This window comes from Amblyraja radiata, chromosome 11 (genome assembly GCF_010909765.2).
Source record: "Amblyraja radiata isolate CabotCenter1 chromosome 11, sAmbRad1.1.pri, whole genome shotgun sequence".
Lineage (NCBI taxonomy): Eukaryota > Metazoa > Chordata > Chondrichthyes > Rajiformes > Rajidae > Amblyraja > Amblyraja radiata.
This window is the reverse complement of record NC_045966.1, coordinates 16,971,860-16,995,035: the sequence shown is the minus strand read 5'-3', so window position 1 is coordinate 16,995,035 and position 23,176 is coordinate 16,971,860. Positions and strand designations below refer to the sequence as shown.

Genomic DNA, 23,176 nt, shown 5'->3' with positions numbered 1-23,176 from the left:
CCAACTCTCTTTTCAATCCCAACAATTAAATCTACCTCCATGGTGAAATCAAGAGTCCCAACATTTGAGTGTTCAAAATAATTCTCTGCATGTCACTTTTGGTTCCTTTGCCAATAACCTAATTCTATTTCCCTTGATTCTCAACCTTTTGTTGAGAGCAATTTAGTTACATTTACTGCACTTTCTGATATTTTAATAATTGATACATCACTTTGTTCTCCCCTGTTTGAAGGGAACAACCCCAGCTACGCCAGCCTATCCATAACATCACTATAATTATTTTGTTTAATTGCTTCACCTTCTTTGAAGCTGATCTTTTTGGCAGGTCAGTTTGTCTGTCCCTTCGTTGTTTTTTTTTGTGTATGTTTTTAGTGTTCTTTAGTTTTGGGGAAACTTTCTAATCTCTTACCTCGACGGAGATGTGATTTTTTTTCTCCCCCCGTATTGTATCTCCATCTGTGCTGCGGCCTAACATCGAGGAGTTGTTGGCCTTTGCTGGAGACATACTTCGAGAGCTCCACCGCAGGAGTCTGCGAAACTTTAACATCACGGAGCTCGGCAGGGATCGACCTCTGTTCATGTTAACTTTTATGTACTTGTGTGTCTTGTTGCTTTTTTAGTATGGCTGTATGGTAATTCGCATATCACTGTACCTTAATTGGTACATGTGACAATAAAAGACCTTTGAAACCTTTAATAATACATTTTAAACTCATTTCCTCAACTATCCATGCCACTTTAAATTAGCTATTCATGCATTTTTCACCGAATTGTGGCCCTTGGATCATATTGCCTTTCATACCAAAATGTAACACACAATTTTGCAGCATTCGACCTAATTTTCCAACTATCTGTGCATTCTATTAGCCTACAGTGCCCTTAATAATGTTTGGGACAAAGATCATTTATTTATTTGCTCTGTACTCCACAATTTGTAATAGAAAAAATCACATGTGGTTAATGTGCACATTGTCAGATTTTAATAAAGGCCATTTTTCTACATTTTGATTTCACCATGTAGAAATTACAGCAGTGTTTATACATAGTCCCCCATTTCAGGGCACCAGAATGTTTAGGACTCAGCAATGTCATGTAAATTAAAATAGTAATGTTTAGTATTTTGTTGCATAACCTTTGCATGCAATGATTCATGGACATCACCAGTTGCTGGGTGTCTTCTCTGGTGATGCTCTGCCAGGCCTGTATTGCAGCCATCTTCAGCTTATGCTTGTTTTGGGGGCTGGTCCCCTTCAGTTTTCTCTTCAGCATATAAAACGCATGCTCAATTGGGTACAGATCGGGTAATTGACTTGGCCACTAAAGCATTTACCATTTTTTAGCTTTGAAAAACTCCTTTGTTGCTTTAGCAGTATGTTTGGAATCTTTATCTTGCTGTAGAATGATCTGCCGGCCAATGTTTTGAGGCATTTGTTTGAACTTGAGCAGATAGGATGTGTCAACACTTCAGAATTAATTATGCTACTACCATCAGCAGTTGTATCATCAATGAAGATAACTGAGTCAGTACCTTCAACAGCCATATATGCCCAGGCCATAACACCCCCACCATTGTGTTTCACAGATGAGGAGCTAGGGCAGTTCCTTCTCTTCTCCATACTTGGCCCTTGCCATCACTCTGATACAAGTTAATCTTCATCTCATCTGTCCACAAGACCTTTGTGGTTGATCCTTTAAGTACTTCTTGGCAAACTGTAACATGGCCATCCTATTTTTGCAACTAACCAGTGGTTTACATCTTGCAGTGTAGCCTCTGTATTTCTGTTCATAAAGTCTTCTGCTGACAGTGGTCATTGACAAATCCACTCCTGAAGAGTGTTTCTGATCTGTCAGACAGGTGTTTGGAGATTTTTCTTTATTATAGAGAGAATTCCTCTGCCATCAGCCGTGGAGGTCTTCCTTGGCCTGCCAGTACCTTTGCGGTTAGTAAGCTCACCAGTGCTCTCTTCTTAATGATGTTCCAAACAGTGATTTTGGTAAGCCTAAGGTTTGGCTGATGTCTCTTAACAGTTTTAGTCTTATTTCTCAGTCTCATAATGACTACTTTGACTTTCATTGGCACAACTTTGGTTCTCGTGTTGATAAACAGAAATAAAAGTTTACAAAGGTGATGGAAAGACTGGAGGAAAGACTAGGTGCTGAGAGCTCTCTTATACCTGCATTATGGAGGCAATTAAACACACCTGAGCAATTACAAACACCTGTGAAGCCATGTGTCCCAAACATTATGATGCCCTGAAATAGGGAGACCATGTATAAACAGCTGTAATTTCTACATGATTAAACCAACATGTATAAAACACCCTTTAATGAAATCTGACAATGTGCACTTTAACCACATGTGATTTTTTTTTTCTATTTCAAATCTTGATTTGTGGAGTACATAGGCAAATAAATAAATGATGGGTCTTTGTCCCAAGCATTATGGAGTGCACTATATCTGTATCCCCTGGTGTGTCTCTGTCTGCCTCATTGTTTACTGTGCAAATTTTGTATGTGAAATTGTGTCCTACACACCCAAATGCAAATTACTAAAGTATATTATGAAAGCAGGAGACTTTGTACCAAATTCTGAGGAACTCCAGTGCTTAATTGTGGCCAGTCTGAAAAAGAAACCTTCACTGCTGCTGGTTTCTTTTTATCCAGGACAGGTCTGCTGTTCAAAATCAATGACATTTCTTGCAGCTGTTTAACTTTTGGCAATGTGGTGGGTATGGTGGATAGACACACAGTGATTCAAAAAAATTTTCTTCTAATTTCTGGGTACTTGTTTAAGGCTATAGTGGAATTGAGACATCTCCTGTCCCATTTAAGATACTGAATGTAGATGAATATTGTTGTAAAGCTATGGAGAAGGTGAATAAAGTTTAATGTTCACTAGAACTGCTAAATATAAAAATCTGCTATAACGCTCATTTCCATTCCAGAAAAGGAATATAATAAAATTAATGAATTGGAGAACACTGTTAGTAGTACGCAAGCTGAATTGTTTCTTGCACAATTTTAATCAGGAACTAGCCAACTACTTAAAAGTTACTTTGGAAAGTCACAAGCAGATATACAGTTGTTTTTCAAAACAAAACAACAGCCAAGGAAAAAAACAGGTTATACTTTATAACCTCTAGATTCTGTACAACCTCTCCATAGTGAATAGGTGTCTTTGTCTGCTAAGGACAAAACTTGTCAATTTCACCCTGGGTGGATTGTGAAGTTGAAATCACTGCTATTGGCATGTGCAATTATATCCTATTAAACAATGTAAGATATAATGTTAAGTATATTTACATAGAAACATAGAAAATAGGTGCAGGAGTAGGCCATTCGACCCTTCGAGCCTGCACCACCATTCAATATGATCATGGCTGATCATCCAACTCAGTATCCTCTACCTGCCTTCTCTCCATACCCCCTGATCCCTTTAGCCACAAGGGCCACATCTAACTCCCTCTTAAATATAGCCAATGAACTGGCCTTAATTATCTTCTGTGGCAGAGAATTCCAAAGATTCACCACTGTGTGAAAAATGTTTTTCTCATCTCGGTCCTAAAAGACTTCCCCCTTATCCTTAAACTGTGACCCCTTGTTCTGGACTTCCCCAACATCGGGAACAATCTTCCTGCATCTAGCCTGTCCAACCCCTTAAGAATTTTGTAAGTTTCTATAAGATTCCCCCTCAATCTTCTAAATTCTAGCGAGTACAAGCCGAGTCTATCCAGTCTTTCTTCATATGAAAGTCCTGACATCCCAGGAATCAGTCTGGTTTGCAGTAACAATACTAAATGGTTATTATAGAGATTTATTTTGAAAATCTTGCAAGGGGGGTGAATGGGGGAATCTTTAGAGTCAGACAGCACAGATAGAACCTTCGGCCCCACTTGCCCACACTGACCAACAAGCCCCATCTACACCAGTCTCACCTGCCTGCGTTTGGCCCATATCCCTTGCAACCAATCCTATCCATGTATCTATCTAAATGCTTCTTAAAACTTGCAATGGTACCTGCCTCAACTACCTCTTCCAGCAGCTCATTCCATACACCCTCCACCCTTTTTGCTTCGTAAAAGAAAGACTTTGGTTGTCTGGAGTATATATCCATTTCTCTTCCAGGAGTTAAGTGGTTTTTCGCCTTCAAAATTTACGTTTTTCTCTTGAGTGTTTTAAGGTTCAATATACAAATGTTTGACCATCATTAGAATAAATCCCATTTGGTTGTGCGAGTAAAATAAGAAATTGGTTTTCAGTCTGTGATCCACCCAGATTCTATAAATCCAAATTTTAAAAAGTGCTTATATATTGAACGAGTTATATATTCTGATGATTTTGTGGGGAGGTTTATTGATTAGACTGCTAGTTGAAGGGTGATATGCTTGGTATAATGATATAATGCCAATTAACATTTCTTGCACCATATGCTGTGATATGCATGTCTTGTGGAAAACCGATGCCTCTTTACTCAATTTTGAGTAAATGTTGAAAAATACGGGACAGGATTTTTCTTCCTTGGATTTAAAAAGTCCAGTTTTTAACTTTGTTCAAAGCTCCTCATATCCACAGCTCTGCCTGAGAAATATCACTGTAAATGAACATTGTTTATAATTAAGTTTCATTTTGTAGACAGTGGTGTGATAATGTACCCAGTCTATGTAAGGTGATTTAAGACGATACAGTGATGGAGCATTCCAGCTCCTTGTTTCCATCAGTTGATTTCATTTTGAGTTTCAATTTTCCCTTTTGTTATTACTACTACTTTGTCTTTAGTACCACAACTTTCTCTTTTTGCATCGGTCAAATCTTCGACATTTTAAATGCTTTAAACTAAATAGCTAAAAGTTGGTAAATATTTAGACTTTTGAAATTGAATGCCGCCCTACAATTTTGTTAAAGTATGAACTGTGACTTTGGAGAAATGTTATTGCCAGGTAGAAGATTTATTCATTTGGGCATTGTACAGTTCATTTGGAGCATTTATTGGGCCTTTGAATATTATATCAGAGGCCTGTAAGTGTAAAATCATTAAAGTTGGTAGATTTGGCAAAGCTGCACTATTTGCAATACATACTCCAAATTTAAAAAGGGGGTGGGGTGTTGAGGGGTGGATGGAGGGGCGGGGTGGGGTGAGGAGAATTGGTCTTGAGATTAATGTCCCATTAGCCAAAATATGGTGTTTGTGTTTCTGGGAGGTGAGAACCAGATTCTTACCTTGTTTTTCCTTTTGCACAACGCATTTTCTAAAGGAAGGAATTCAGGTTACATATATGAAATCATTCTACTTATTTTTTTTTCTTTTTCCTCTCCTCCTGAAGATTCAGAATGGGAAGAGATATATGGTATGTGTACATTTATGGTCTGTTTGCCCATTGCCTTGATTTTTGTGTTTGCTGTTTGTGTGAAGATGGTGATTTTAGTTTTTTATGCCCCAGTGCATTTGTTTTTATTGCATGTTTTATGGCATTCAAAACAGTATGCGGAATATAGTATAATTCTAAATTCGGGCAATTGAATAACAGGTAGCATGTGCTTTTATAGCCAAGCTGTGTTCAAGTTTGAGGCAACATCTTTTTCGTCATACTTTTAACATGGAATAAATTATTTTCGTATTTTTTTTTATCGTTTTCAACTCATTACAATATGTATCTGGTCAGTGACAGAATATTTTGACTTTCTGAATGAATGATTTGAGATAATATTGGAGGAGGCTCTGTGACACTGCATAATTCACACTGTTTTGGTGTACCACGATGTTTTAGAAGCTTTTGACAATATAAAATGCATGTGACTTTATTTTAGTTAAATAGCAAGCAAGATGACCTGCTTGACGCAATTATCATAAGGCCGCGCTTTTAGAGGAAAATAAACACTTGACGTTGGAGCCCGAAGTTTTATTATGTTGCATGTTATGGCACAATGATTTTAAATGAAATTAATGTTTCTACGCTGTGTTGCAGATATTTTAGTCTTGGCTCTAACCTGTTTGGTGGTATTATACTGTAATACAAAACATTTTGGAACTTAATTGTCCCTTGGGGTCTAACTGATATTTTTTTGTTTTGAGGCATGATCGGCTGGATACAAAATATGTCTCTTAAATAAGAATTAATGCTAAAAAAACATGAAAATTGGTTACATAATTACTGAAGCATGTCTTTGTAAAATAAGAGTGCAAATGCCTATGATTTTATTTAATTCCATAACTTGAGCTGTTTTCTCCAAGTCTCCACCTTCTACTTATTATTTTACCCTTTTCTTTCCAATTAATGTTTTGCATTCTTTTAAGTTTTCCTTGCAGTAGATTATTTTTTTACATTTAAGTGACATGGATAAAACGGTAGTGCATTTGGAATTTAACATTGAGATAATTAGTACAATTATTATTTCTCATAAGGTAAATGGTTTAATACTTCTGATTTGATCATTTAATTCCTTTTTGTGTGGTAATTCCTTTTTGTGTGGTAATTATGGGCACTTCAAGCTCTGAAAGTCATTGTTTAAATGTGGGTAATCTGGGCAGATCTCTACAAGTGCTGATGATGTGGCACAGACAGAAATTGGGGATGGAAACAGTCAAGTCCAGAGTGTTTATTTGTCATGTGTACTGAAAACAGAATTAAATTCTTATTTGTTGCAGCATAACAGGTCTGTAAGTACAGTACACAACAAAAGTTTGATTAATTAAAAAAAAAAACAATATTAGTGCAAAACACGAAGTGAAGTCCCGACTATAACCCAGGACAGTCTGTTGTTCATAGTTTAGTTGGTGTTTGTAGTGTTCACGCGCTGGATTGTTGATGGGAACCATCAATGAAAGAAAATAGTCAAGGCAGATTTCACGTTGGCCTTTATTGCAGATGGATTGGAGCTGAAGAATAAGGAGGCTTTTTTAACAGTTGTACAGGATGTTGGCAAGTTTGCTTTGACTTCTAGTTTGGTTGGGGGGAGTGACGATTCAGCTGCCCCGCCAGCAGCGTGCTCGTTATTTCGACTATTTGATTAAAAAAATGTTTTTTTTTAGTATGCCCAAATATTTGCTTTAGTGTCTCTCGGTATGTCTTATGTGGGGGGTGGTGGGGGGAGAAAGGGGGAAGCCGTTTTTCAGTCACTTCCTCGACGGAGAGGCGACTTTTTCCATGTCGCTTCTCCACCTCCCTCGCGGCCTAACAGCTTGGATTGGTGCGGCCTTTCCCGGAGTCGGGCCCAGAGCTTCAGCAGCAGGCGCAGCGTGGAGTTTTCCATCGCGGGGCAATCCCTTGCCGTAAGTCGCCAGAAAGGGGTGCTCCGATCGTTGGCCTGGTTACTTTGGCATCATGGGACTGTGGTTTGCGGAGCTTCTAGTCGCAGCAGTGGTGTGGACTTACCATCCGGAGCCTGGGATCCCTTGCTGGCGATCGCCGGAGACGAGCTTCGACCGCCGGCCTGCGGCCTGTATTATCCTGAAGCCGCGATCTCCGGTAAGAAAGTGGCCGATTCGAGCACTCCAAGCCAGAGTGTGTTCGATCGGCCGGACGTTGGAGTTGCAGTCATCCTGATGAGAGGGCCTGTACATCCGGCCGTCCGTAGAAGAGATTACGGAGGGGTCAATGTCCCGACCGCGGGTGAAAAAAGGAGGAGTGACTGAACTTTATTGCCTTCCACCACAGTGAAGAATGCTGTGGCGGATGTTTGTTAAATTCTATTGTGTATTCTTTTTCAATTGCATCGCTGCATGGCAAATTCATTTCACTGTACCTTAGTTGGTGCATGTGACATATAAATGTGAACCTTGAACCTTGACTTCTTTGCCAAATAACTCGATAATTAGTCAAAGATTTTGGGTTGATAGAGAAAAAATCAACCCGAACTGCATTTTCCATAGAACACTCCTCGTCATTCCTTTGATTAAAAGATTCCGATGAAATGACCTACCTATAATGACGCTGGGCAAATAAGGATGTTCTTTTTGCCCCCTTTCCCCATTGTATAGAATAAAGTCATAGTTGTACACAATTAAAATTGCCTAACTCGTGCCTGTTGATAAAGGTTTCGTTATGAGCTAGTCTCATTTGCTTGCATTTGGCCCACATTCCTCTCCAGCCTTCCAATCTAATGATCTGGCCCTCACCAACCTTGGGTTGAAAACATTTTGAGATTCATTACCATCTGAGAGAAGAAATTTCTCTGCACTTTGGCTTTAAATGCCTGCTCTTTATTTTGTAACAATGTTAGACATGTTTGTGAAGTTTCCCCCTAATGAAGACATCTTAGGATCTTGTATGTTTGAATAACATCACCCTTCATTTCTCTAAACCACAAGTAGAGACACAAAGACTGCAGCCTCTCTTGATGGGACAACCCTCACGTGCGAGGAATTAGTCTATTACATTCTTTTTTTAAGATAAAAAGACCAAAACGGCATAGTTTTCCACATGTGCCCTGCAATCCATCTGTAATAAAGGACAACGTGAACTTTGCTTTTGTAACTACTTGTTGAACGTGCTAATGTTTCGTGCAGTAGAACACCTAGACATCTCTGAACTCGTTTAGTTTTTCTCTATTTTCATAACAGTCCACCTTTGGTTTCCTCTTAAACTTTCCCACAATTGCACGGCTTTCTCCTAATTGTACTACAGGTGCACAACCTTTTATCCGAAAGCCTTGGGACCAGACACTTCTCGGATTTCAGAATTTTTCGGATTTCCGAATGGAAGTTTTTTAGCGTAGATTAGGTAGGTAGCGCGGGCGGCTTGAAAAGTCTGGAGCGGCTGCCTCCTCCCCGGAGACCGGGGAATCATTGTAAATCATTGCTTAAATGTTAGTCAGTTAGTTTGGAGGGATTTTATGTGGTGGTGGGGGGGGTGAAGGGGGAAACTTTAATTCTTAGTCCCCTACCTGGTCGGAGAGGCGGGGAGCGGGCAATGCATTACCGGGTCGCCGTGCAGTAAGCTCCGGAGCGCTGTGGCAGCCGACTCCCAACATCGCGGAGCTGGGGCTGCGGGCGTCCGGCCGCGGGCGGCGCCGGTTGTAGCTCCGACCCCGGCAACTCTACCCCTGGCTGCGCGGCGCTCCAAATCCAGCGCCGCCCGCGGCCGGACGCCTGCAGCCCCAGCTCCGCGATGTTGGGAGTCGGCGGCGTCGCAGCGCTGGGATACCAGCGGGGAGCGGGCAATGCCTTACTGGGTCGCCGTGCGGTAAGCTCCGGAGCGCTGTGGCCGCCGACACACAACATCGCGGAGCTGGCGCTGCGGGCGTCCGGCCGCGGGCTGCGCTGAATTTGGAGCGCCGCGCAGCCAGGGATAGAGTTGCCGGGGTCGGAGCTACAACCGGCGCCGCCCACGGCCGGACGCCCGCAGCCCCAGCTCCGCGATATTGGGAGTCAGCGGCCACAGCGCTCCGGAGCTTACTGCACGGCGACCCGGTAAGGCATTGCCCGCTCCCCGCCTCTCCGACCAGGTAGGGGACTAAGAATTAAAGTCCCCCCCCCCCCTTCACATAAAAGCCCTCCAAACTAACTGACTAACATTTAAACAATGATTTACAGATGTTTAAGTGTCCCCGGTCTCCGGGGAGGAGGCAGCCGCTACAGTAGTACAGACCTGGGTTGACCGTGGGTCGTTTCGGGTCAAGTTTGGCGCCAAACGCGAGCTTTGGTGTGCAGACGACATCCTGGAAAAAATGTCCGGTTTTCGGAGCTTTTCGGTTTCCGGAACTCCGGATAAAAGGTTGTGCACCTATATATACTGTTTCAAAATCGCAATGTCCTCAATGCAACAGGACCGTCTACCTACTTTCATGTCATTGGCAAACGTTCCCTCATCCACATTGTAGTATAGTAAACAGGTGCAGACCAAGAATTAATCCCTCGGGTACTCCACTAATTGCAATCCATTTAATCCAACTCTTCTATGACTCAAGGACCTTTGTCATCCTGTATGCTATTCCTCCATTTTGATTGGTCAAAGACCATGGCATCCCATCAGTCGAGGATGATGTTACAATTTTTCAAGAAAGGATGGCTTTATAGTATTTTCTAGAATTTCTTTTCCATGTAATTCAGAATGCTTGTTTTCGGAACCTGGTTTAAGTGTCAACTGCCCAGCTGACTGGAGCTGATAAAATGGGATAACCACAACACTAGGGATATTAGCCTAGTGGATTATTGTTACCCTAATTGTCTATCCTGTCAACGTATTCAGAAGATTTGAGGGCGATAAATGTTTGAGGGGCTGACTACAGACTGTCGTATTGGAAGCAAGCAAGTCCAATTAGCATTGCTACTTGGTGGATTTACTTAGCAGATGGCATGTTAGCACATTGTTCATTTTTTAATGTGATATCTACCCTCACTAAGTGGTGCTCTAGAGATAGGAACAATCGTTCATGCTTTCAGGATGTAACTGAAGATGTTGATTGTAAAATCGGGATTACACGGAAAGACCAGGGTGGAAGATCTTGTTGTTCAAGAAGGAACTGCAGATGCTGGAAGATCGAAGGTACACAAAAATGCTGGAGAAACTCAGCGGGTGCAGCAGCCTCTGAAGACTAAGCGGAGGTTGGGCGATCGTTTCGCCGAACACCTCCGCTCAGTCCGCAATAACCTACCTGAACTCCCGGTGGCTCAGCACTTCAACTCCCCCTCCCATTCCCAATCCGACCTCTCTGTCCTGGGTCTCCTCCATTGCCAGAGTGAGCAACACCGGAAATTGGAGGAACAGCACCTCATATTCCGCCTGGGTTGCTTGCGTCCGGATGGCATGAACGTTGAATTCTCCCAGTTTTGCTAGCCCTTGCTGTCTCCTCCCCTTCCTTAACCCTCGAGCTGTCTCCTCCCATCCCCCCCGCCCTCGGGCTCCTCCTCCTCCCTTTTTCCTCCCTTCTCCCCCCCCCCCCATCAGTCTGAAGAAGGGTTTTGGCCCGAAACGTCGCCTATTTCCTTCGCTCCATAGATGCTGCTGCACCCGCTGAGTTTCTCCAGCATTTTTGTGTACCTTGGAAGATCTTGTTGTTTGGATGAAAATATATTGTGAAACCCTTTCATTTGCTTCAGTGAAGGAGTGTATATGACTTGGTGTTAGACCTGAATGTGCACATGTTGACTATTTACTGTAATTCCATTATTTGAGATTAGAATGCTCTTGACTCTGGAGTGGAACTGATAATATTTGAACTTTTCCCTGTTGGGGCCCTGAAGATTGACTTCTATGACAAACTTGCTGGAGGTAAGTTGTTCTGTTGCAACAAGGAAGATGGGGTAGCTTGGTGCAATGGCACTGTCTTTTGTGAGATCAGACTGCTCTTGGTTTGGGTATGTTATGGACCTCTATGTTAGTATCGCCAACGAGAATGTCATCACGCAACAGGTGTGCAATAATAAGGAAATTTAAAAGTTTCTCCATAATACTTAAGGATATTGGTGGGGTTGATAATACACTGTGTGGTGGTTGGTGCTGCTCCGCAGGTCTTTGGTGAATTTGTCATTAAAGGGAAATAGTGTCCATTGTAAATTCATGATTGGGAAAGTCCACAGAACAATTTTGGTACAAGGTTTTTTGGCCATAGAGGAGGAAGTGGCAAAGAAAGATCATCGTGATATGAGAGTAATTCCTGTGATTTGGCTTGTCTCCTGTCTTGAAGATGGTAATTATAATGTCTGAGGTTCTCTGGCAAGTTCTACATTATCCAACTGAGGGGGGTGAGGTAATATATTTGTGCCAGAAGTGCAGATGTCCCAGGTTTTAAAACAGGGACATCTGCTGAGGAAATAATCAGATTTGATGCTGAGTCTCCTTTCAGTCATTGATATATCAATGTAACTTGCAGAACGGTGTACGTTGTTAGTACGGTGTGAATCGGAGGGTCTGTGCAGGATGAATGGGAGATCACTACAAGATGAATGAGGGGATCAGTAAAAGATGAATGGGGGATCAGTACAGGATGCACGAGGGGATCAGTACAGGGTGGATGAGGGGATCCATACAGGATGAATGAAGGGATCCATACAGGATGAATGAGGGGGATCAGTACAGGATGAATGAGGGGGGGGGGGTGATCAGTAAAAGATGAATGGGGAGATCACTACAGGATGGATGGGGGGGGATTGGCGCATGATAAATGGAGGGTGGGTCAGTACAGGATGAATGGGAGAACAGTACAGGATGGATGGGGGATCAGTACAGGGTGAATGGGGATCAGTACAGGATGGATGGGGGAGCAGTGCAGGATGAATGGGGGGGGGGGGCGTGCAGGATGGATGGGAAGGGGGGTCAGTACAGGATGAATTGGGGGACCAGTGTAGGATGGATGGGGGGTGGCAGGACAATCAATGCAAGGTGGATAGGGTGATCAGCGCAGGATGAATAGATTGTGGGGGGGTGGGGGGGGGAAGCACGGGATTCAGTGAGGACTGAATAGAGGCGGGAATGGGGATCAGTGCGGGATGGAGAGGAGGGGGTCCCAGGATAAGAGGGGTGGAGGGGGGCGTACAAGAAAGAGAGAGAGAGGGGGGGGGGTGGGCTAGGTGGGGAGGAAGGAAGGTCAGCGCTCCTCGGACAACATCGCCCCGCTGCCTTGGCCGTCCCTGTTCACCGCCAAGTGCCGCCGCCAAAGGTGTGAGCGGTTGGGATCTCCTTGCCACCGCCTCCCCCTCTGCGCAGGCAACAGCAAGGTGCGGGGCCGAGCGATACAGCTCAAAGATCCTATAGCCATCGGATCTTTGGTGCAGCTGCTTAAGGACGGCGGAAGGAGGCCTCCCCCTCCATCCCTCCCGGCCTCGGCGTGCGAGAGGGTTTGTTTTGAAAGCGGTTATCGCCGTTAGCGGATTTGCAAGCAGCGGCCGCTATCAGGGCGGGCGGGGTGCGGGAAGAGGAGGTGGAGCCTCTGTCGCGGCCGCTGCTGTGCGGGATCTTCAATAATGCATTACAGATTGTATTCTGATAGGATGCACGTCAACCTTGTATTGCAGCACTGCTCTTGACTGCCTGAACCTATAGAGAATGGTGAACACAGCCCAATCCATCACCAGCTCATCAATTCCTAATCAGTCCATCTTCATGGTGCTTTGCATCAGGAAGGCTGGAAGTACCATCGACAATATCAGCCACCCTGGCCATTCCCTTTGCTCTCTTCTACTTTCTGGAAGAAAATACAGGAGCTTTAAAGCCTGGATGGCCAGACATGATCAGCTTCTTCCCCACTGGTATCAGATGCCTTAAACAACCATCACTTTCACAAACCCTTCACAGAGGCTGCTACACACTGTTATTTTTAACTCTACCCCATTTGACTATTCCATTATTGCAGTTTATCATTATTTTACATAAGGTCAGCGTGCACTCCAATGTATGCACCATTCTTGTGTTCTGCACTTGTCATATTTACCAAATATATTGTCTACCCTACGAGTTTCATGCCAACAGTAGAATTTGATTACATCCTGATATATACGACAATAAACTAGCTCCGATTCTGTCAGCTTCAAAGACATTGCAAAATTTAAAAAAATCTATTGTATGGTATTTTTATACTTTTGCTGACAAGTTGCGTGGATGGTGTACTCTTTGAGGAATACGTGGACACATGTCAAAGACTTTCAATTGAGCATGTCTTTAAGAGCTAGTTTCAGTAAGCCTCTCATGGAACTCTCCTTGAATCTTAGAAGGATTGGTCCTTGCTGGGTGCACCACAGAAGAATCCATGCATCTAATGTTATGGGGCTTTGGCAGATCTCTGAAGCCTGTCCATCCTTGATTCACTTCTATTTTGCCAGATCCTGACCTTCATTTAATTGTGGATTTTATTTTCTTGTGGTATGATTCCAGTTCAAAAATGCCTGGTATTTTATGACATAATTGGATCCTGCATCTCATGGTCATTCTCATTGAATTATGCCAGTTGTGTTCTGGTAGATAATCTTTCTTCGGCCGCTGTCTATATGGAGTTTGTATGTTCTCCTCGTGACCGTGTGGGTTTTCTCCAAGATCATCGGTTTCCTCCCACACGCCAAAGACGTAAATATTTGTGGGTTATTTGGTTTGGTATAAAGGTAAAAATTGTCCCTAGTGTGTGTAGGATAGTGTTAATGTGTGGGGGGTTTTGATCGTTGTGTGGGCTGAAGGGCCTGTTTCCGCACTGTATCTCGAAACTAAACTGTGTAGTTGCTGCAGTGTTGTATTGCAGTATTGCACTGTTGTAGTAACTGCAGATGCTGGTTTAAATCGAAGGTAGACACAAAATGCTGGAGTAACTCAGCGGGACAGGCAACATCTTTGGGGAGAAGGAATGGGAGACGTTTCGGGTCGAGACCCTTCAGACTGATCCAGGTGGCGCCGTACGATGGCAGCCTCGCCAACGGTCTCTCGTCCTCTTCTTCTTTTGTTTTAGTCTGTTGTTAAATACATGTTTTAGTGTATCTTTAGTTTTGTATTATGTCGCATCTTTCCTCGACGGAGATGCGACTTTTCCTTATCGTGTCTCTGGCCGCACTGCGGCCTAACATCGAGGAGCTGGCAGCCTCTTGCTGGGGATCGACTTGGGAGATCCAACCGCTGGGGCCTGTGGACTTAACATCGTGGAGCTTGCGGTCCCTTGGTTAGGGACCGACTTCGGGAGCTCCAACCCCGGTAGCTTTGACCACCCAGATCGCGGGAGCTTGAATCGCCGGCTGCGGGAGCTTCGATCGCCCCGACTGCGGATGGTTCGACTGCCCCGATTGCGGGAGAAAAGGAGGGAAGAAGATAATACGTTACGGTCTTCCATCACAGTGCACTGTGGTGGATGTTTATGTTAATTTTTATGTAGTTGTGTGTCTTGTTGCTTTTTTGGTTTGACTATGGCAACTCAAATTCCTTGTATGTTTTTACATACTTAGCTAATAAATTAATTACAATACAATCTCTCCATAGATGTCCCGCTGAGTTACTCAAAAATAAACTAAGATGCTAATTATAAAGGCCTTCAGGCTGACTGTGCACGATCTATGGCTTAGTTTAGTTCTTGTGACAATGCACCTATAAAATGATTGAGTCCAGGTTGGTGTGGCATTGAGTAGAGTTTTCTTTTGTGGCCTTCTGTTGACCTTGACATTGTATTCTTGCAGAAGTGTTGCTGTCACTATTTCAGGGACCAGGTTGCTGGAGAATAGAATGGATTAGGTGGTTATCGGTTAGCAGTTGGCAGCACCTGTCAGTACGAGTTATGTGGATGTTCTTGCAGTCCAACTTGGACAGTGGCATCAAGTCAAGTCAAGTCAAGTTTATTTGTCACATACACATACGAGATGTGCAGTGAAATGAAAGTGGCAATGCTCGCGGACATTTGTGCAAAAGACAAACAAACAAACTATAAACACAATCATAACACACATATTCTTTTACATAATAAATAATGGAAGGAAAAACGTTCAGTAGAGTTAGTCCCTGGTGAGATAGGCGTTTACAGTCTGAATGGCCTCTGGGAAGAAACTCCTTCTCAACCTCTCCGTTCTCACCGCATGGTAACGGAGGCGTTTGCCTGACCGTAGCAGCTGGAACAGTCCGTTGCAGGGGTGGAAGGGGTCTCTCATGATATTGTTGGCTCTGGGGTTGCACCTCCTGATGTATAGTTCCTGCAGGGGTGCAAGTGAAGTTCCCATAGTGCGTTCGGCCGAACGCACTACTCTCTGCAGAGCCTTCTTGTCCTTGGCAGAGCAATTCCCAAACCAGATGGTAATGTTCCCGGACAAGATGCTTTCCACCGCCGCTGCGTAGAAGCACTGGAGGATCCTCGGAAACACTGAATTTCCTCAATTGCCTGAGGTGGTAAAGGCGCTGCCTTGCCTTACTCACGAGTGCTGAGGCGTGTGATGCCCATGTCATATCCTCGGAGATGTGGACTCCCAGATATTTAAAACAGTTCACCCTATCCACAGGATCCCCATTTATCCTCAATGGAGTGTACGTCCTCGGATGATGTGCCCTCCTAAAGTCCATTATCAGCTCCTTCGTTTTTTTGATGTTCAAGAGGAGGCTGTTATCCTGGCACCAGAGTGCTAGACCAGCCACCTCCTCCCGGTAGGCCTTCTCGTCGTTGTCTGAGATCAGGCCCACCACCACAGTGTCATCAGCAAACTTAATTATTGAGTTGGAGCTGAACCTAGCCACACAGTCATGTGTGTACAGGGAGTACAATAGGGGGCTGAGGACGCAACCCTGGGGCGATCCTGTGCTCAGGGTGAGGGACTTTGATGTATTCCCTCCCATCTTGACTACCTGGGGCCTGGCGGTGAGAAAGTCCAGGACCCAGGCACACAGGGAGGTGTTGAGCCACAATTCCATTAGCTTTCCAGCCAGTCTGGTGGGGACTATCGTGTTGAAGGCTGAACTGTAGTCTATGAACAGCATCCTCACGTAGCCCCCCTTCTGGCTGACCGCATCGTCCGTGGATCTGTTCGGACGGTATGCGAACTGCAACGGGTCCATGTTCCGAGGGAGGAAGGCGCAGATGTGTTTCTTCACCAGCCTCTCAAAGCATTTCATGACTACCGAGGTAAGGGCCACCGGACGGTAGTCATTCAGACAGGCTGGGGAGGCATTTTTTGGTACCGGTACAATGATGGATTTTTTGAAGCAGGCAGGGACCACGGACTTGTCCAGGGAGAGGTTGAATATTGTAGTGAGCACTGGAGCTAGCTGCGTAGCACAGGACTTGAGTACTCGCCCCGAGATGCCATCGGGGCCTGCAGCTTTTCTCGTGTTCACCCGTGTCAGAGCCCTCCTCACGTCGTGCTCGGACAGCGAGAATGTGTGCACATTCCTCCCTTCAGCTTCGGTAGCCAGCCCGCTGGTGGTATTGTCGATAGTCAGCAGACCTGGAGTGGTGTTGCCCCTCTTGAAACGAGCGTAAAAGGAGTTCAGCATCTAACAGGTGTCAGTGCATACATTGAGCACGTTGCAGTGAGGCCTTGCACATGTCTCTCTGAAGGGCGTTGTTTAGTCAAAATCACATTTGAAATTTTGTCAGGAGGACATTGCATGTTCCTCCACAGATAAGTATTAAAACACCTTAAAATTGGTTTAGGTAGAGGTATTTGCCAAGCATGAATGATGTTCCATGTTAATTCTGTAAATATAGCAAGTGTGGAAATATTTTGGTAGAATGGTAGTGCAACTTAAGCAGAAGCAATGATATGCTTTTCCTATTTCTGATTCTGTGTCCAAGGTATGAAGTGGAGAAGTGTGAATGGGTAGTAAATTGCAAGGTTGATTTTTTGTTGTTGCTATCTTTACTGTGATGATTTGTACTTGTCACCTTGTAATACGGGAAAATTGAAGTATATTGGTGATTTGAACACTGAAAACCTAATGACTGGAAACTTTATTCATTGCCTTGCTCCATTTGAGTTGTGTGCAAGAAAATGAATTGATTTGTAGGTCATTATTGTCTTTGACATTCCACATTAATTATGCTGAATTTGAGTGCAAATGCAAACTGAAATACATGTTACCAATCCTGGTGTAATTATTTAATAAATGGTGCAAATAAATTTGTTTTAAATCTGTTCTTGGTAGAATTCACATGAGTGATCACTTAGCAATTATTTATTTTTGTTTTCTGATGGTACTGACATTGTTCTGGACTGCACTTACACTAAGCTTGGTTACAGAATTTAAATGTAACTACTATTTAAAACAAGTTCAGTGTTTTTAATAAATGATCACATATCTTCAGACTGGCTATTTTGTGATCAAATTAATTTTTGAGAGCAGCATTCTGCATAGCCGTTTATCTGTTTTTCATGTTGCTGGTAGGTTGGAATTAATTAAGCACGGTGAGGCTTTTTTCTTGCTGCTTACCAGCAGTTAAGTATGTGAAGAGCTGTATCATGTGCTGTGATTAGGAGAAATCCTCCTCCTGAAGATATCTTTGACAATGTTCCCCCAGGCTTGGCCATCTCTTAAATCTGAGCCTTCATCGACCAGAAATACTACTTTCCACAGATGCTGCCAGATCTGCTGAGTGTCTCCTGCAATTTGATTTTTATTTCAAATGTCCAGAGATTAGATTCATGAAGCAATCATTTGCATCATACTTATCTCAAGTTTTCTGTGCTTTTAATGTAAAAGTTCACATGTTACACAATTAAGAAAGATTTGGTAAATTTTATGCTGCTGAAAGCACTAGAGTAAATTCAATTACTTTAAAGGTATAAATTACCTCGTGCATATTATTTATTTAAACTTTTTCTGACATACTTCCCCACTGAAATGGATATACTTGCTGTTCTTGTGATAGATCTTAATGGTGAAGGTCGGAAGGATATTCCAAGTTGCCATGTAGAATGCTGGAGCTCTGTTGAGGAATCGCCAGCAATTCCCATTAAACTCAGTACATCCACTTTAGAGGGGGAACTAACTGGAATTTATAAAGTGATGAGAGGCATAGAAAGTGGCGACAATCAGTCTTTTTTCTCAGTGGAAAAGTTAAATACGAGATGGCAGAAGAAGGGGAAAGTTTAAAGGAGATGTGCGGGGCATTTTTCTTATACAGAGTGGTCGGTGGCAGGCGCACAGTGTCAGGCTTGGTGCTGGAAGCTTATAGTGGTACTTAAGAGGCTTGTAGATAGGCACATAAATATGAAGGTAAAGTAGGTATAAATAGAAGGATTATTTGGGGGTAATTCAGGAATATGGATCTTAGTGACATTTTCATGGAAATGAATCTGGTAGTTCAGTTTGCAGTTCGTGATGTTGGCTCATTGAGGTGTTGCCCAATGCATTTGTTTGCACTGAATTAATTCCAATGCCAGATGAGCATGGTTTGCTGTAAATTATAACTTATACTTGTGAGCAGTTTCCTTGGTTTGTGCTCTTGCTGAAAAAGAGCCCACGCAGGTGCTACCAGTTAAGGTCTAGCTTGATTTTATATACGATCACCTGTTGATTCTTGATTCCCTTGCTCGGTCTACATTCTCTCTCCCCCCTCCGCTCCTCAAATCCCCTAATATCTCATCCAAGTAGTTACAGGTAAATATATTTAAAGTTGAATAAACCCCTTGTTCATAACGTACAGGTGTGGTAAATGGTAGCTTTTATAGCACCTGAATAGTAAAAGACTTGCATTTAGTTGCTTACTGTCTTGCTGTAGAGCAGGGGTCTCCAAACTTTGGCCACATCCGGCCCGCCACGAGATTTTATCCAGCCCGCAGCAAGCTCTTAACACATTCTGTGCGCCGGGCTATTTAGCGGATTCTGTGGTAGCGCGGGAACGTATACGTCAGTTTGCCATAGGCTATCAAGTTGAGGGTTTGTGTGCAGTTGCTGGCAAGTTAACGTCAATGGCCCCGGGGAGATAGTGAAGATCGGCAGCGGCGGTGGCCCCTGTGTGTGTGTGTCTGAAAAAAACACACTGTGTGTGTGTGTGTGTGATGACACTTGTCAAGGTATGACAACTGTTTGTAAGAGTGGAAATGGTAACAATTAAGCATATTGTTTTGTATGAGTTGGAGCTCCATGAATATTAATAGTTGGGTTTGAACAAATGTAAGTCCATCACACTATTGTGCCTTGTGAATAAATGGTGGAGAGACTTGGGACTGTTGGGAAGTGAGAGTCAGAACACCAAGCTCTGCACACATGTATCCAGTTTCTCTGTAGCATGTCCAGTTAAGTTTTTAGTAATTGGGCAATCCAGGCTTATGGAGGGAGGAAACTGCTTATGTTCTAGAAAATTAAAGAATGATGGTTAGGCACTAGTTGGATGTGTTCTCTTACATTTGTACTAGACACATTTCTGATCTCATGAAGATAAAATATTGTTGCAGCTGAAATTGTTTAGGTCTACGTTAAAGACGTGGAGCCCTGGGAATGATACGATTGCCCACCAACAACCACACCAATTTTTAATTGTGCTAGCTGGAGAGGTTTTCCCTATTATTTTCCTTGACTTCAATTTTGAACCACTTGGTGTCACAAAGAGCCATGCTATGCGCAGCCACACTTTTGTTTTGCATCTGCAATTCACTTAATACTGTGAATACAGAACTCTGCAATGAAGTCTACAATTTGCGGTTATCTCGGCGGGTTCTATTGGACAACACCATAGAAGGCCATCTTCATTTTGTTGTTAATCTGAGAATGGATTAATGAAGCAGCTATTGGCTGTCTGAACGTTTCCACCTTTTCATGAAAAAGTTGAGTCATTTTCCATGTTGTTGGGTAGATGCCTGTGTTGTAGCGCTGAAGCGTTTTGCCCAGTGACAGAACTAAATTTGAAGCATCTCTTCAACGGCATGACTAGTTGTTGGGATCCATAGTCTTTGCTGGACAGGGAGCTCAATTGTCACTTGATGCTTTGTTTTCTGTAATATTGGGTGTCTTTTCTCTGCAGATGACTGCAAAGCTTCAGAAATCTGGTTTGCTCCCTTTTTTTCCTCCATCAATGATTTAGTGGATGTTTATGCAGCAGCCTCTTTTCTAGTTTTTTAAAATTATTTGGCACCTTCAATGAGTCTGAAAAAGGGTCCTGACCCACAGCATCACCCATCCTTTTTCTCCAGAGATGCTGACTGGCCCACTGAGATACTCCAGCACTTGGTGTCTATATTTGATATAAACCAGCATCTGCAGTTCCTTGTTTCTACTTGGAGATATAATATTGAAATGCTTTAGGACATAGAAGTAATGAAAATCAATATTGTTACTTTGTCTGTAAGCTTTGTTAATTACGGATCCTGCTTGTTGCTGTTTTGTGAAACGTCATCTGGTAAATATCCATTGGAAGTAAAACTGATATTACGGTTTTAATATTTCACTCATTATCTAATGAAAGGGACTGTCCAAAAACCGTAGTACTGCAAATACCTGAGTATCATGAAGTTCACGCTGACAAGGATGTTAGGTTTAATAGTTTTGGCCCATATTTCCTGCTTGTAAAGCAACAGTATTCACTAATATCGTATTTTATAACTAATGATAATTTATGGAGCCTAGTGGGTAGTGATTTGGTGATGCGATGGGGATCTTGGATTGAGACTTTTGAAGTGTCCCATGTTACCATCTCAGCATTAGTAGACCTATTTAAGAAGTATAACTATAATTATGGAATGTCAAATACATTAAATCTCTAATTATGCTTTTGGGATTTTGGTTGGGTTTGTTTTTATATTTCATTCCATTATAAAATATGAAAAGTAAAACCTTGTTACTTCCTGATTTGCTTCCTCTGAATTCTTAGGTATAATTGCCTGGTCAGAGATCCAACAGACCACACTGCTGGTTGATTTTTTTTTGTGGCCAGTAATTAGTTACATTGCTGATGGCAAAATTTGAACCTGAATTTGTCTGTCCAGGTGAAGCTGTATTATCTAGCATTTATCAGAATCAAATTTTAGTTATTGTCAGAGTGAGACTAAACACAAATTGGAGGAACAGCATCTCATATTTTACTTGGGCAGCTTACAACCCAGTGGTATGTATATTGATTTATCTAACTTCAAGTAACCTCTGCATTCCCCCTCACACCCCCCAACCCCCCCCCCCCCCCCCCCCACCATCCAACTGCATCAGCTTCTCGTTCTTACCCAACAAACAGCTAAAAATGGCCTGTTAAAATCCTTTAACCTCGTTACTTTTTTGCATATCCTTCTTTCTTGTTCTATATCACTCTACATTCCCGTCTATATCTCTTGATCCCTGTCTGAAGAAGGGTCTCGACCCGAAATGTCACCCATTCCTTCTATCCAGTAACTCCAGCATGTTATGTCTATCTTCGGTTCAAACCAGCATCTGCAGTTCCTTCCTACACATTTAGTTATTTGTACAATGATTTGGCTGAAAACATTTCTTTGAAGGTTTATGAGCAAAAAGTCTACTTTTTGAGTAAGATTCCAGTACTGCTTTGATCTAGTATCATTTCCACCCCAGGAAATTTTATTGTCCACTTAGTCATCCATTAGATAGTTATTGTTTAATTTGTTTTTATTGTGCTTGTGTTTTTCTTGTCTCTAATCTCGAAGACAGGGGACCCACTCAGATGAATAAGAATTATGATCTTAAAACAGGTTTGATCAGTAAATGGGGTTATTTACAGCATCATTCCCACTGGATTCCACATCATCTTCAGTAAGAAATGTTGGACCACATGCTCCATTAAACTGAGGTTCAATGAGGTTTAAATGATGAAAGCGAGAGATTTTGGGTAGAATCACTGAAAACATCAAGCACAGTTCACCCCTAGTAGCTGAGTGGCATGGTTTAGTGCTACCACGATTGAGGCTGAGATACAAGTATGTGTTCTAAATATAGAACACCCAGTGCCAAGTCCATGTGGTTCTGTTATCGATGTAATCTGCAGGGAAGTTGACAGTGAAGTTAGATTGGTTTCAGGGTAAGTGAATTTATTTGGAAATGGTAGGCTCTCTAACTCTCTTCATTACATAGCTTGAAGCTCCTCTGCAGTAGATGCAAAGTTACCCAACAGAAAATTAATCCCAATTACTTTAGACTTTACTTTAGACTTTAGAGAGACAGGACCTTCGCCCCACTGAGTTCCCAGCGAACACCCCCTGCACTAGCACTATCTTGCACACCAGGGGCAATTTACAATTTTTACCAAAGCCAATTAACCTGTACGACTTTGGAGTGTGGGAGGAAGTGGAGCACCCGGAGAAAACCCACGCAGTCATGGGGAGAACGTACAAACTCTGCACAGACATCACCCATAGTCAGGATCGAACCCGGGTCTCTGGTGCTGTAAGCTGGCAACTCAACCACAGCACCACCATTCTGCCCTTGTGTCCTAAAATTTTACTAGAATTGTTCATTTTTCAAATCTGCAGCCTGAACGGGGAAAAAAGAAGCAAGGTTGGTTGATCTCTTCTCAGTACCTGATTGTCTGCAGAGGATGCTGTACTATTTCCATTTCACACTTCCAATGCTTTAAATAGATGTTAAAGTGCAAGGGAATTCTGTTCAATGGCAAATGCTCTTCATCAATAGTTAACATATTTTCTAAGCTATTGTGCTGTCTTATCAGAATAATTTGGTTGAGTTTCTATTTAACTGTCAAAATGTTGGAGGTGTTTAGAGAAGTGTAAAACACTTTTTTTGGGAAAATGGTCAAAAATCTCGGCTCTTTCAATAATGTGTGTTATATTACACATTAATGAGCAGGTCCTAATATTTCTCTGACTTTCTGTATCCACAAAACCTCTTGT

At 42.8% G+C, this 23,176-nt stretch overlaps 1 protein-coding gene across 12 annotated transcripts in view; it reads left to right on the top strand.

Moving 5' to 3' along the window:
• Positions 1-23,176, top strand: part of LOC116978333 (ankyrin repeat and KH domain-containing protein 1-like) — a 140,406-nt gene that overhangs the window by 53,634 nt on the left and 63,596 nt on the right. For 7 of the 12 annotated variants that reach the window (XM_033029426.1, XM_033029424.1, XM_033029423.1 and 4 more), the window contains exon 3: positions 5,322-5,345. The exons of the other annotated variants lie outside the window; for them this stretch is intronic. In XM_033029426.1, the coding sequence (XP_032885317.1) occupies positions 5,322-5,345 (24 nt within the window). The remainder of the gene's footprint in view (positions 1-5,321; positions 5,346-23,176) is intronic. 12 annotated transcript variants of the gene reach the window in all.